The following is a 16,532-nucleotide window of genomic DNA, read 5'->3' on the forward strand; positions in this document are numbered from 1 at the left end:
CTACAAAGGGTGCAGAGTAGTAGGGACGGATCTGTGGCGCGTTCCCACGGGGGAGTTCCCCTATACCAGGGGTGGGCAAACTACGGCCCGCGGCCCGCATGCGGCCCGCAACACCATTCTGTGCGGCCCGCGAGAGTCTAAAGAAACTTTTTTTAAATATTGATAAAATGCGTACTAAAATCGAATTAATGCAGGGACTTGATTAACTATTTCTTAGTATATTTCACCATGATGATTCTAAGACAGTGGTTCTCAAACTGGTGAACACGCCCCCTTGAGGGCGTGAAAGCATCTGAAGGGGGGCGCGAAGCTGGGCGCAACTGAAAAAAATTTTCGCGCTTCGCGCGATTTACATCAAATTCAAAGTTATTGTTCTGTATTTAGTCTGAATTACATATTTAAAAATCTCTCGTCCACAGTCGGAACCTTCCATGCCATCAAACTACCCGTCAGCTTTGCTAGCATCCTGGTGGCGTTTTGTGACATGACGAGAAGGGGCGCGAAATCTTTTACCCTCATAAGAGGGGGGCGTGTCTTAAAAAGTTTGAGAATCACTGATCTAAGGTAAATACTTAATATCACAGCGGAATAGCTGCAACGAGATTGACATAATTTGGATCACGAGTGAGATTTCAAATTGACCACTCCATTTTTAATTATTTCAGTGTTGTTCTTATAAAAAACGATTCGGGCGTGTCTTAGGTAGATTCGTTCGTATGCGTAGAATTGGGGTATTTATATTTTATCAACACATAGTAGAAGCGTGTTTGGAGCTAACATGGTTATGATGCTGTCAGCATTGTGTGTCCTGGAACTGAACCAAAAGTGAAATTAGTAAATCTATGTACAGATCGTTGCTCACAGATTTAAATTTCAATCCTGTTCTAAGAATCGCGCCAACCGACCTTCATCTCTATAGTTTTGGGAAATTGGTTACTGAGGTCCGCCAGCCTATAAAATCTCGCCACTATATGTTTCTGACGCTTGTACGATATCATCAAAGCAACGTTTTCCTTGTTTTAAATAACCACTTATCTCCATGTCCTCACTATATAATCAAATATCAATATTGCGTTTTGGTTAATATTCCCAATTTTATATAGTGCGGCCCGCGAATGGATTCAGATGTTGAATGCGGCCCGCGAGCTCAAAAGTTTGCCCACCCCTGCCCTATACTCATAAGAATTTCAGAAATCCGGCCCGCCTTATCTTCATGTTCCCCTATCCGGCCCGCCGGATGGAAAAGTTGCCCACCCCTGGTTTATGGGCTAATATTGAACCCTATCTCTATTCGCACAAGTCATGTACTGTACATTCGTAACGCAACAAGCCATAGTTGTGATATGCGTCACAAAACTTGTTTTAAATATAATCATAATACATACATACATACCTATCATACATACATTCACTGGGTGAGTAAAAAGAATCACAAATATTATTATTAACGACAACATGTCACATAATTCACGAAAAACCGCTGGAATGATGCTGTATACGTGTGATATCCCGCAACCATTTATATGCATCACGGTATCGTGCTAGCCTGTGCGTTTCGATGTGGGACATTCTGGAGTATGCTTTAAGATGCAAGCGAGTTACTCCTGTAAGGTTATTGAAATCTCTTCTTTATTCGTCCTCTTTTGAAACAGATTTCCTTAAGCAGCTTTCCGATGAAACGCTGTATGATACCGAGTATTTTTCACCGATAAAAATCAAAATAGTGCATAGCCATTGATGTCACCTGCAATTCTTTGAAATCCGGTCGTTTGTTGGGATTAGGCTCAAAGCATTTGCTCACAGTCCTTTCATAGATATTGTCGCGTCGCATTCCTAACTGCTTGCACTGATAATCTGAGAAACGAAATAATTAGGTACATTTAAGTTTACTCCCTCAGCTGTGGATCATGAAATTATTCCTGTGAAGATGCAGTGACTCAAAATTGAGAGGCCGCGAGATACTCGCAAGTCATGCAACCCTGGCAGGCACCATGAATCGAGAATACGTCTTGATTCTGCATGTTGGCCTACTACTTTTCAGTGTTGGGATCAAGTCACTAACTTCGAGTCACGAGTCATCTCGAGTCATTGCACGTTTTGACTCGAGTCAAGTCAAGTCAATCGATTTTCGAAGGTGACTCGAGTCAAGTCAAGTCACTCGTTTTTGGGGGTGACTCGAGTCAAGTCAAGTCAAGTGAAGTCTCGAGTCAAGTCACAATTCAATTCATAGTGAATTTTCGAAGTATGAGTGACGATTCAAAGTCATTACATTTTGCTCGCTGCATGGAGGACAGATTAATTGGCCATTTATCTTGAATCAAATAACGAATATGAAGTTAAATACATGCTAAAACGCGTTGTACCACTCACGCACACGCAGAACTGCTAATAAAATACGTGAATAACTGTATAGCTACATGTTATAGTCTGTTATTGACATCCAAAATGGGGGATCGAATACGAAGCCTCGAAAAGTTGAAACAAATTGATATCGTACAATACACTTTACCCAACCATCCATACATCCGTGAGAATATAAACGCATAGACTAGGATGGTAAATGTGAGTGTTATGTTCATGCATTTTACGTTGGTATCGTTTGCCTCTTATTTGTCTAGGATTACTAATGACTGCCAATCATTATTTCCTCGTGTGTCGTGCTTTGTATTTATACCCTGTGTTCTGTTGTCTCGTGGTCTTTCATTTAACTGCACTCTGGATCGTGTCGCTGATAATATACTGATTTCTTATTGCAACCTCGTCGCATTGAGCTATTGGTCAAACAAGATCAAGAACATAACAATTGGTGTCAGAAGTGGGATTCGAACCCACGCCTCCATTAGAAATTCAGATAGATCAACATGCCCTGCCCTCTTTAGATGAAATTCTTCACAAGTTACAGGGTGGTTGTATTTTCACGAAAATTGATCTTGCCGATGCTTATTTATAGCTAGAATTAGATGATGATGCGAAGAATTTGTGTGTCATCAACACGCAATTCGGTCTATTCTGTTATCGACGCATGTGTTTAGGAGTCGCATCTAGTCCCGCAAATTTTCAACGCTGTATTGATGCCATGATCGCCGGCTTACCCGGTGTTGCTAGTTTTATCGATGACATAATCGTTACTGGCATTGATGAACGCGATCATTTTCGCAACTTATCGCTACTCTTTGAGCGCCTCACCGAATACGGTTTCACCGTCAACTTCGCTAAATGTGAATTTTCAAAAGTAGTATCGAGTACATTGGTCATATAATCGACAAGGACGGCAAATGCCCGTCTAACAAATCCGTTGAAGCAATCAAACAGTTGCCTAAACCTCGGGATGTTCGCCAGCTACAGGCATTCCTGGGCAAAGTCAATTATTATCGCGCGTTTATTCCTAATTTCACGAATAAAGCCGCTGCCTTGTATCGCCTTCTTCAAAAAGACACGAAATTCATTTGGAATACGGACTGTGACGCAGCTATTCGCATTCTCAAAAACGACGTAATCGAAGCTACGCAGTTAGCCCATTATGATGTAAACAAGCATCTCATTTTGTCAACGGATGCTTCTCAATTCGGAATCGGCGCTGTCCTCTCAATTGAGCACAATGGCGAAGAGAGACCGATCGCGCACGCATCGAAAACGCTTTCCGATTCGCAAAAATCCTACTCTCAAATCGAGAAGGAAGCTATGCTATGTCAATTATTTACGGAGTCACTAAATTTCGTCAATTCTTGTATGGTAGAAAATTTACGCTCGTAACGGACCACAAACCGCTTTTAGCTATTTTCTCGCCGGACAAGAAAATTCCCGTGATTACAGCGATGGGCACTAAAGCTCATGGCTTATCAATATGACATTCGCTATAAACCGACTCATCAGCGCGGAAACGCCGACGGTTTATCTCGCTTACCAAAGGGTCCAGACCCTGAGTTTGACGAACTGGAAATTCGTGAAAACGCGGAGATCGTTCACACTATTAATATGGCATTCGATGGCTTACCGTTAACTCGCAATGAAATTCGCGACGCGACGCTGAAAGACAAAACCATGAAACTAGTCAAATTATATGTCACTCATGGTAACTGGAATCCAAAGACGCACATTGATGATTTGTCTTGGTTTTCGACTCGCAAACATTCGCTTTCTCTGCACGAAGACATAGTCATGCTCAATATTGATGGTTTTCAGCGCGTAGTAATTCCGCAGTCACTTCGCTCGCGAGTCTTATCATTGTGGCACGAAGGACATTGGGGTATCGCGAAAATGAAGCAGATGGCTCGACGCTACATCGCATGGCCTTCCATTAATCGCGACATTGAAAATCTCGTTAAGAGTTGCGACGCTTGCCGCAAAGTAATGAAAGCGCCTGATCGTCAGTATCGCGAATAGCCTAAAACTTCTGAAAGCTTTGAACGAATTCATTTGGATTTTGCAGGTCCAATAAACAATAAAATGTTTCTTGTCATCGTCGATGCGCATTCGAAATATCCTTTCGTTAAAGTAATGAATGTCGGTTCTACCACAACCTTGTGTGTGGTCAACGCTTTGAGGGAAGTCTTCTCTATCGAAGGCTTGCCCATAACAATTGTCACGGATGGCGGGCCGCAATTCACATCGAATGAATTCGATACGTTTTGTTCTAATTTGGCAATCAGCCATATCGTATCACCGTCTTTTCACCCTGCCTCGAACGGGGAAGCGGAGCGTTTCGTCCAGACTCTAAAAGCTGGATTGATAAAAAATTGCGACGGGGGAAAAGATCTCAACTTCGCGCTCCAAACACTTCTCGCTACGTATCGATGTGCACCGCACCCGGGCATAGACTGGAAAACGCCTGGCGAGATTTTACATGGTCGGCAGCCGCGAAATCTGTTAAGTTTGTGTTCTCCCTTCGATAAATCGAAACCCGTTACGCCTAGACAATCAGTCACTCATTTCGAGATTGGTTCCTCGGTTTACGCTCGTAGTTACCGACGGGGACCAAAGTGGGTTGCTGGCGTGGTAACGGAAATACTGGGACGTGTTGTGTACATAATAAAACAAATCATGGGTATTGGAGAAGGCACAAAAACCAACTCCAACCACGCTTGATTTCAGCGGGCAATGATACAGCCACGCAGGAAGTTGCTCAGCCTCAGCAACCACAAGTTGAGCAACCATTGGCACAACGTCCTGTAGCTAGTCCTGCTCGAACGTCGGGCAGACGTTATCCGCCCAGAATTAGGACCCAAACTGATTTCTATCGGCCAACGTAAATTACCTTGTACTCCTAACTTACAGGGGAGGACTGTTATGTTCATGCATTTTACGTTGGTATCGTTTGCCTCTTATTTGTCTAGGATTAGTAATTACTGCCAATCATTTCCTCCTCGTGTGTCGTGCTTCGTATTTATACCCTGTGTTCTGTGGTCTCGTGGTCTTTCATTTAACTGCACTCTGGATCGTGTCGCTGCCGTAAAGTTATACTGCTGATGATATACTGATTTCTTATTGCAACCTCGTCGCATTGAATTATTGTTCAAACAAGATCAAGGCCATAACAGTGAGCGCTATGTGCAATGTTAGTACTGGCCACTGAGCCGTTTAAGAAACAGAGATACGTTACTATTAGATCAATCTACTACTACTACGACAACGTAAGCTGTGATAATTTCGTTTGCAGTTAATTTATTTGTGATATAACAATGTAGGATCCGTGAAACGTACTATCAGTGAATGACTGGTTGCTTTCACAAGTGACACCGGCGTATCGCGAACAATCCGAGCATACACAAGATGCAGAGATTTAATCGACAACGTTCACTTGATGACTCGAAATTGACTCGTGAATTTTGCTCCGAGTCACGAGTCAATCCACATTTCTGAAGCGCCGAGTCAAGTCAAGTCATTTTGGCAAATTGACTCGAGTCAAGTCAAGTCATATGAAAAAAGTGACTCGAGTCATCCCAACACTGCTACTTTTACATAATTATGCAGTACTGTGATGAAATAGGCGTTGTGTGATAAATGTAACAGCTGCAATGTGACACTAGTCATCCATCCTCCTAGCTACAACGAATCCATGGAAGGTTGGCCATAGAATGTGGGAATTAAAATTGGACTGCGGTTGTCAACAATCACTTAGGAAGTTGTTACTTGGAATGTCTCCCCGTCGTTATACCCCACCCTTCCAATGGTATCTTAAAGTCAAGAGGACCATAGGTACGAAATCGCACAAAGCATGAAGAAAATCATTTAGCTGAATAAATCTGTTCAAAAAATATCCCACCTTGCCAGTGGTCATTATAACTTTCAATGAGCCGCGACACACTTGAGCTAATTTACAAGCCTTCACGGTACTCCAAATCTTCGCTGAGTCATAAAACCAAAATCTATCATAAAGCACATCTAACTACGCATCTAATACATTACAATAGATGACTTCTATTGTACCAGTCCATAAATGCGAGGCTCCACCTTGAAACATAATACTGTCATAGTACTCTAGGGTCACCATATTTCTGTGACCCAAATTCCGAACACTCTTTAGCACCCCCTAGTGGATTTCAAGATGAGTTATGTCCGTCAATATGCCGTCACACTAGCAAAGCTTTGCTTATAGACCGGAGGTGGTCACGATCCGGTTCAGGAATACGTGGCAGTGTGTTGTGTAACCGGGACCAAAACCACATTTTTCAGCCCCTCCCCGTCCAAATAAGCAATGATTTTGGGCCCACCATAGGGTAATCGATGCAACTTCTGGGGGTAGGGGTCTTGCTATATGCATCTGATATTCTGGTTTCTATATTCATCTGGTCTTTAATTTTTTGAATGAATACTGTCAATAATATTGCTCTTCCATATTAATATATACTGCCATCACCATCACCTCTGTGATGGTGCTCTTAGTCTGAACGCAGACAGAGCTAGACCTATATATATAGTTTTAACTTCTCTCCGCTCGCATGGTCAGAGTTAGCGGTAGAGCTGGTCGAGGATAATGACTTCGAAAAAACAGGAAGGGTAATTGTACATCGTTAAGTCGTGTGCATTTCACACCGAAAAGAATTTTCATCAGCCTTATGCCAGTGCGCACCACGGAGCTTTATGAACACCCCACATCCAGTGTTTTCGAACCTTTTATGGTCGCGACTCGATCTCCGATTTGAAAATGTTCCGTGACCCAAATCAAAATTTGATGAGCTGATTAATAAAAGAAGTCATTACCTTCGCTCAGAGTTGCTCACAGGCTATTTTGGAAGCTGATTACGTTTAACATCTTCGCGAACCCCAGAATAAAGGCAACGACTGCAACGTTTGGAACCAATATCTTTGAATAAAGCATTTAAACGGCCTTAACCATCTCTAATAATATACCGAATATGCAATTTCAATTAGGCTTATTTCAGTGAATGAAGGTTATTTTTTATACATATTTTATTGCAGTTTTTGCGAGGGTGGTAGTCCCCATAATAACATCAATAAATGTGATAGTAAATTTTGAGCAGCGTGAAGAAAATATCATGTAGCATGAATATTCCGAAAAATAATGTTTTTATGTTGATTTACGAAAAAATACGAGCCTATACGTGAAGCCTTCAAAATTCCGGACATTTAGGCATATTTTAGAAATTCCGCCCGGACGCAAGTTTGAACAGTGAAATTCCGGACATGTCCGGGTAATTCCGGACGTATGGCAATTGGCAACCCTGTAGTACTCTTCAATTGAAACGCGACAGCATGACACCAATTTCTTAGTGGTGATAGAATTGGCACTTCAAAAGGACGGGGTTTCGATTTAAAATCCCAATCTCTCCTGAGAACGAGACTGCACATGCCGTACCACCACAGTCCACAACAATCACAATTCGACTACTGGTCGGGTCTATATTTACCAGCAACCTATGATGGATAAGACGGGCGTATCATCACAAATCATATGTATGTGGGGAGTGTGTGTCTTACTTACCCCCAGCGGAATCCCTGACACAAACTCACGGAAACCCTAGTGCTCCTTGAAAAACCACGTAAAAACCACTGGTATGGACTTAATCCCACTATGCATCTTGTACCTTATGATTTGTTGCTTCGTGTCCCCAAGGGGTCCACATACCCCTGGTTTAGAATCCATGCTGATAATCTTCGGGAGTCGGGAGCATACCTGGTTTTGTGTAACGGAAAAACCACTGTAAAATAATGCAATATTCACCTAAAAGTTTCTGATCTCCATCATAAAGCAGCTCCTTCATGAGTACTCCGAAATTCCATACATCCGATTTTTCACTGTGCTCGCCGAAAACAACAGGTGGCATTCCACCACCGAGTACATTTTCCCACTCAAAATCGTCGTTGACGTGATGTACGAACCGGAATCTCGATATTTTCCATAGATTGCCTTCGCAAAGAAGCACCCCTTCGGTGCAGAGACATCCATGAACATAATGCTTCGATGCTATGTATTGCATTCCATTCACTATCTTTAAAAATAAAATAAGAATTAGGGAATGTAACACTCTAACTTTAGCATGCACAGAGGCCTCAGACACTCGAGAGCATTTCGTGCGGCCCGTGATAAAATTTTCGATTTTCACGTGTTTGACAATATATAAATGCCACATACATCTTTTCAGATTTGAAAAGTTGAAGTTCCTTCGATAATTTGCTCCGAGAGTCTGAAACTATTTATCAAATTTCACTGTCACATCAATTGCAAATGCTACCATGCAGTGGATGATCTATTATTTCGTCGCATTTTCAATTCATGATGAGCCTTAGATGATTCGTGACTGAAATTTGCGACTTGGACTTGGACGCGACCTTTCGAAGAATTACTCGGTCTCGAGTTGACATGACGACAAATTGAAAATGACTCGGATGAACTCGGAGTGACTCGGAACGCCGTGAAATGGTTAGAACAGTGGACGCAACAAAGCAGGCGCGTGTCATGGGAGTAGTAACAGATCAGAAGGTAGCAGCTGGTGTTTCGCTATCTAAAAAAGTAGTTATGGCAACAATTGACAATCTGTTAGTTACATCCTGGGTCCCGAAATCTATGTTATCCGAGTAACGTAAGTGGTATACGCTCCGTCGATGCAACACCAATGGCGTTCCGACATTTCTGTTACTATGACACATTCATCGATATATTTTCATTGTTGTTTTTCTGCTCCAATATTCGAATGTACGCCTAGATCTAACGTTGTTTTCATTTGACCAAGGACAACGACAAGATTAATAGCCCATGTGGCCGTGTACTCATCATTGAATTGGCGTGTTTGGCGGCCTTCAACATGCAATTTGAATTTACGAATTGCTCACTTTTTTTTAGAGATTTGAATTAAACTTTAAAAAATTCAGCATGACTTGACTTTCCAGTTTTAATATAGTAGGGTCCATGCAATCGGAGCCCAAACATACAAATGCGAATCGTAGAGGAAGATGATGAGCCCCATACATTAATATCGGTTTGGAATCGTCTGCGTCTCACACCAGACCGGGTCAGACCAAAGACCTGATTAGTAACACTGGTATTCATGGCTTCCCTGCTTGGCGCTCATGCATTACTGGAATAGCATGGATGGGTGGTGCAAGACTTGGAAAGCCGTAAAAAGGCTATATCTGCACTTCCTTGTCCGGCGACATATGCACATCATGCACTCATGGTATGTATATCGCAGATCGTGTGTATGTGTATCCTGAGTCGGTGTATATGTCGCAAAAACATCAAGGACAAAAATAAACTATACGTCCGTCCGTTCTGGTACAATTCATATTTAGAGGTCAAGAAATAACGAGATGCATAGAGGAGATTAATAACTATCCGAAGATGCATCATTCTTAACTATGTGGCAAAACTTTTCGAAGACTCCCCCTTCATCTGCTCAACCAGTGAATCTGATCACTTCGGATAAAAAATAATAGATATATTTATATCAATATGTGTAACTACCAATATTATCGACGAAATTCATTTATGAAGTTCAACAAATGTTCGCGCGACAAGACAACAAATTCGTATAGCATCAATACTCGCGATTTTCGTGCGTATATGGTAACGCTGCGGGGCCGTTCTGATTCTCCAATTATCAAATCTCTTGCGCAAGTAAATTTCACAAGAAAACAGTGATTGCATATCACACCACAATTCGCCATCCGATGTCCCCCAGCAGCCAACTTAAAGTGGATATTTGGGGTCCAGATGGCTCATTGCGACTGGTCACTGGAATATGACCGCACGCTATATATGTAATGGAAATGCGGCCGTGAATAGGAAAAAGGTTGAACGCCCCTGCATTATGATAATTGACACATTGATTTTACTATGTCCATTACCTTCTGGGCACGCGCATTTTAGAATATATATATGAGGACAATGTTGAGCTTACTAAGAAGAATGCATTCGCCTGAGTCACCTGTGAAGCGATCTCAAATCTCTCATCAAGTTTAAGAGTGTTGCCCAATCGCCGAATATGATCGCGAAGGTTGCATTCCGAGTACTCAAGGATGAGGCTTCTCGGGACGTCCGCAGTCTAATGAAACAAGCATACTTCCATATTTGGGAAATTTTAACAGACTCACGACAATGATCCAACTTTGGATTTGTCAAATCAATTACATATTTCGGAAAATCGTTCACTGACAGGTTTATTCGACCGTTGTCGCGTTACAGCTTACACTTCGCTTATCGTAATAACTTCCACTCCGTAAATTACCAAGAGGAGTTTTAAAATCGTAGACTCTGTAGCAGTGGCAATGTTTCATATATATATATATCAATTTGTTGAACTTGGAAGTCATTTCCTGCTCTTTGCTCGGACGGTCACCACGCAACATCTATTTGACATATGCATCATTGTAAATCAAAAATATGTAGTTTGTCTCGAGCGACGTTACGCCATGTCGGCCTCCAACACGCATTGTAACTACATTAAATATGTTTTATCTCATATGAATTCAGATGTTGGCTAATGAAGCTTTGACTTACACATTGGCGGGAGACTCGGACATTTTATCCGCTGTCTCAAAAACCATAATGATTGTAGCGATGTAAAATTGTGTTCTAGGATATATTCTAATTGGATAATAGCTTTGTTTAATTTAATTTTGTGGATGATATCTCCATAATACTTATATTATAGCAGTGCTTTGCCTCACTAGTTTTACATGTCATGGACTTCCTGTAGTGATTCCCAAATAATTCCATATATATTTTACGTTCCGTCTTCGATTAAGGCCACCTATATTTCTGCCGACTTATGACACAAAGAAATTGGGGATAGAATTGGTGTATCAGGGATATTTGAATGGACATTATCATCCGAAATAATTATAATGTAAACGCCAAAACATTTCCACACGAGAAAAATAGAATATTATCTGAGAGGTTAGGCAAATGCTAAAGTATATGGGAAAAGAATCAAATATAAAAAGGAAGAATGTTGCTATATGGTATGGAAAATTGTCAAGTATGGTATGGAACGATTGAATCGGGTATGGAGTATGCAGTATGGAGTATGGAGTATGAAGTATGGAGTATTTCCCATTCTATACCATATACCATGTACTGATTACACCACCAGTCCTCGTAGCCATTTGTCGGAAAAAGATTATAGCGACCACTTCAATGGACATGGACCGACGCGCTGATGTCGCGACATTTGTCCTCGCGACAAAACCATAGGATTGAAATTGTAGATTTGAATGTTGGCTCACCCCATATATGTGTCACGGTTGCAAATGAATAATGACAAACAAAACCATTTGCGTTGCAATCGCTAATAAAAACAGATGATTAAGAACAACTCTACGGCAATAACAAATAAATCCAAATGCACCTGTTTTTGGCGGATTGTGAAACATTCAGTAAATTAGATCCATTAAACAACTCGTGCTCACGGCCTTTTTGGTGTTCTCGCACACGTTCCGGTTTTACTCACGTATGCGACCAGACTTATGATGTTACGGTGGCGCAGCTCAGTTAATGCGCGCAGCTTTCTGGTGAAAAATACAGCGGCGGTCCTGACTGTCCTCTCCTCGCTCCGTTCCACGCAAACAGTCCGATTCTTCCAAATTGCTATATAAGTACAATCGCACATACATGGCGGGTTCAATGGCACACATGCATTTGGGACTTAGTTTTCTCACCTTTGTAAAATGTTGTATAAAGACCGGGAAACAGTTCGTCTGTGATTTGTATTTCTCGATTCAATACCACTTCCGTAACGGGGTAATCATAATCATCTTCGAAAGCAGCTAATGGTGAAAACAATAACGTGTACTGCATATTAGCAATGGAAATAAGCCTTGGAAAAATACTCCCATAGCGTCTTACAAAGAGGTTCAAGAAAGAATAAAGAACTAAATCTATGGTAAATGTGGGCTTCGCATCCAAAAAGAGACTGTACCACAAACATGGTTATATTTTCCGATATTTACAATTTTATTGCCATACCGCTCTGCATCCAGGCGATGCGCGTTTAATGTGCCGTTTGGAGTGTTTGTACATTGTGTACCCAAACTTTTTCAGCTTGTGGCACACTTGTGGTACACACACAAGAAAAGCTGTTTTAGAATTATTTTTCCAAGTGGTAATGCCATGGATGTGTTTGCTTATTCGAACATATAGGCTACGAACGAAACGGGGTTACATTGTTTACAAACATGCGCGCAGTTCGTCATCAATTGCAAGCGTCTACCTACAGCTTTTAATTTCAGGCCAAACAGTAAACAGATCCATTCGAATGACAACATGATTATGATTTCTTTTGCACTGAGCATGGAATAGGATTTCGAAGCAGACAACACAAACTCATCCACAGTGTAGCAACACTATTCCAAAATACAGTCAATGTTTAGTTTGATTATTATCCCGATGTATAAAATAATCAATGGCGGCAACATATGGGAAGCTATAGGAGACTAGCTTGTTTCATCCAATAGAATGCATCGAAACAACCAATCAAATTATTAACTCGAACTTACATTCTTTAGGACTTTGCTCATTACTTGGCCGCTCTCTGGAGAAATAAAATAACACTAAATCAATTAGAAATGAATATAACCTGTTGCGTATATATATAAAGCCTATAATCATATCAATACAATAGCAATTGTTCTAATGAATAATTAGTGTAGGTAACCTAAACCTACTTAGAATAAGTAGAAGTACTTCACTGCTAACCACATCTGCATTTTGAAGACATGAATAAAAGCACAATTAAGAAAGTATTGTTGCAGTATAGTATACCTAATATGGTTGCAATGTATACATAGATAAATCCACATAGTGAAATCTGTAACGTATCGTGGGCTGCAATCATTTTGTAAATTACATATATAATACTCACAATGCCCATAGATATCAAAGACGAACTGTATCATTTACATTTAGGCGATTGTTCTAATTCAGGGGTTCTCAAAGGGTGGGCCACAGAGCATTTTGAGGTGGGCCACAAAGCTATTTCAAAATTTTTAGACTTGCTGTAAGTTTAGTTATATTTGTTATGCTAAACACTAGAAATGTATTCATAAACTTTTCATCTTACTCTGATGAGACGTAGTGGCACGTTTGGAGTCAGCATGTACAAGTCGAAAACGGGAGGGACAAACGGCGGCTTTTTCTACTGGCTATGACAAACTACGGCTAACAGCAAATAAAGTTATTTCGAATATATGATAACTGGAAAGTAATGCTGAAGTAACCAAGTATTCCGGCACGGTCATATGTCGACTGTCGTATGCCGTTGAAACGGTGTGCAATAAACTCGGAATGAAGTGTATTTGATGTATAGATTTACTGTACTTCGGCGGCCGTAAGACAAAAATTGCGATAATTGAAAATTATTAGCAACTTCTGGTGAAGGTATACTGCACCAACGCAACGAATCGTAATCGATTGCGGATTTAGCGGAGCTCATTAATCTTTGGAGTCGATTTAAAATGTCCGGCTTGGAAATCATTGAACATAATGTAAGAGTCACATGAATTGATTGTATAATTGGATTAAATATTTTGACATCGCAACTTCAGTTGGTTTGGTACAATACATACAATATACATTGTACAGCATGCATATTAAAAAAAAAAAACTATTTCTCCATTCTCTGTAGTACTAGCGCACCATATATTAATGAATTGTTTAAAGCTGGCCCAGAATGATTATATCATTCCCCACAATAGTGGAACCAAAACCCCAATCACACAGTGGATGCGGGGATTTGATCACTGTGTTTCGCGGCGCGAATGGAGCAGCGGACGATCATAATATACACAGAAGTTTTAGCATATGAATCTTCCAGGGCCGTAACTGCCGCACCCAAATCCCCAATTGGGGGTTCTCGAAGGGGCCCAAGATTATTTCGTTGGTCGTTTGTTGAAGGATATTTATTCAACTCAAAAATTTTCGTCGCGCTTTGCGCGATTTCATGTCCCTAGAGGTCTAGATTTAAATATCTGCAGTAAATTAAGAGAAGAATGCGCATATTTTAGAGAAATAGGCCTATTGGCGCCGTCGATTACCACGCATTGAACGGGATTATGACTCTAAGATAAGAGATGGGCCACAGCACATTTTCAAACCGGAAAATGGGCCACGGCCAAGAAAGGGCTGAGAACCCCCGTTCTAATTCCACTATACTTAGCTATCTATTTTACAGAGGTTATATGTCAGAACGACAGAGATACAACAGATGCACAGAGATATGTCAGATATGATATACTTGCGATTAGTCGCCGCCGTCACTTTCTCCAATATCGACAAAGTGCGGGCAGTTCGATCAGCCGCATCATCGGAATCCTCCGTTTCAGAAGAGCTCAGTGCTTTATCAGTTGATTCGATGTCCTCCTCCTCATCTTCACATCCGTAATCTAACGATGCACGAAATGTCCAGATGTGATCAAAATGAGGTCATCGTTGGGACAGAATTAGAAGTAACGTTTTAAACTTCTATTCAGGTGTAAGTAGGAGTATAGCGTTTTACAAGTCAGTGAACTAGAGGTATTCTAAACCTAATTTTGCCTAAGACTCTGAAAACTGCTTATTTAAAATGGAAGAAGCCTGAAACCATTATAAATTGAGCAAGGATAGTGCAAGTAGCTTAAACCTTTTTCAGTATATTTCGAAAAGTAGATGTACTTCATTACTGACCAAATGTGAAAGATGAATGGCACATGTATTTATATTAGAGTGTCTTAACATCACTATGACAGTGGAAAGCAACAAAGGAACGACCTTCGCCATCTTCAACTCTCTCATTAACATTTGTCACGGCTGCAATGACTCGAGTCGCAATTTTTCGTTGACTCGGCTTGACTCGAGTGATTTTCTTAAGAATGGAAAATGGATCGACTCGACTCGAGTCAATTTTTGTAAGGACTGCGCTTGTAGGCCTACTCGAGTTATTAAGGCTGAGCACAATGATTCGAGTATTAATTTTAATGATTCGAGTCGAGTAGTAAAATATGATTTTTTCGAGTACTGAAATTATACGCTCCTCGCAACTGAAAGTTCATTTATCAACGAAAATTATAGTTTCGATACTAATTTTCACTGTTGAAGCCTTGAAACCTTGATTGGGGGTATCGTAGCATACCAAAGATATAGTACAAACCTACGAAGGTTACTGGGCGTAGCACATTTCCGAAGTCATGATAATCTCACAACATTGTCACCAAGTGGAATGAAATCGATATGGTCCGAAAAATACCAAAGTATCATTTATGAGATGGAGAATAGGCATTATATTCTTTGTGGTGGCATAAACGGTACATATTTGAACTTTGACGCATAACATTCTGTTATGACGTCATAATTGTTGCTACTCGATTACTCGACTCGAAGCATATTACGTGATTCAGAATCGAATCACTCAAGTACTCGATTTTGCCCATAGCCCTAGTTATTACGCATGCATCGGCTAAGTGATGGGTAGAGTGGGGCAACGCGCCTACCCTAAGCGGGAAACGTCATAATATCCACCAAACTAGTCGAAACGAATTGAATTTCGGAATTTGCACGCGAGATATCGTCCCCACTCTACCACAATCGTCTGGAAAGTCCAAGTATCAATTATCATATGTAAAATCATCATTTATCTATGTTCATCAATTTGACGTTTTGCTACATGGGTGGGGTAAAACGCCTCCATTGGCGTTTCACCCCGTTATACCCTACTAAATACCGCATGGCACTCAGTAACCGATGAATACTTAATCCATATACCGACATACAAGCGTCTCCGCATCCATGGCGTAGCCTATCGGTTCTTTTGAAAACAAATTCCATCCAGAAATACCAACTGAGTAGGATAAGTCAAAAAACAAAGTCGTAATTTCTTGATATGCATCTTGTTTAGTCAGAGGGATAGCCTATATTCACCAGCCGAATAGCAATTTCAATAGAAATGGCGTTCTCCGAGAAGGCATCCTTGAGGAACCCATAAACGCTACTCAATCCATATTTTCTGTACTTTAAGGGGTGGGGCGTTTTACCCCACGGGAGAGTTAGGCGTTTTAGCCTCGAGGTCGCCATTGTTTGCCGATCAGCTACCAGGTGGTTATTA

The 16,532-nt window shown here is 41.0% G+C and overlaps 1 protein-coding gene across 1 annotated transcript in view; it reads right to left on the reverse strand.

The window, feature by feature from the left end:
• Positions 1 to 1,403: 1,403 nt before the first annotated feature.
• The window catches only part of LOC145438181 (uncharacterized), a 32,366-nt gene continuing 17,237 nt past the window's right edge, over positions 1,404 to 16,532 (reverse strand). Inside the window, exons 3-10 of the mRNA XM_080315546.1 lie at positions 14,691 to 14,838; positions 12,955 to 12,989; positions 12,118 to 12,225; positions 11,910 to 12,046; positions 10,386 to 10,502; positions 8,183 to 8,450; positions 1,745 to 1,854; positions 1,404 to 1,681 (exon numbers count right to left, since the gene is read on the reverse strand). Coding sequence (XP_080171672.1) covers positions 1,613 to 1,681; positions 1,745 to 1,854; positions 8,183 to 8,450; positions 10,386 to 10,502; positions 11,910 to 12,046; positions 12,118 to 12,225; positions 12,955 to 12,989; positions 14,691 to 14,838 — 992 coding nt within the window. The 3' untranslated portion in view covers positions 1,404 to 1,612. The remainder of the gene's footprint in view (positions 1,682 to 1,744; positions 1,855 to 8,182; positions 8,451 to 10,385; positions 10,503 to 11,909; positions 12,047 to 12,117; positions 12,226 to 12,954; positions 12,990 to 14,690; positions 14,839 to 16,532) is intronic.

The sequence above is a fragment of the Botryllus schlosseri genome, chromosome 4 (genome assembly GCF_051294905.1).
Source record: "Botryllus schlosseri isolate E-star chromosome 4, Bs_hap1, whole genome shotgun sequence".
Lineage (NCBI taxonomy): Eukaryota > Metazoa > Chordata > Ascidiacea > Stolidobranchia > Styelidae > Botryllus > Botryllus schlosseri.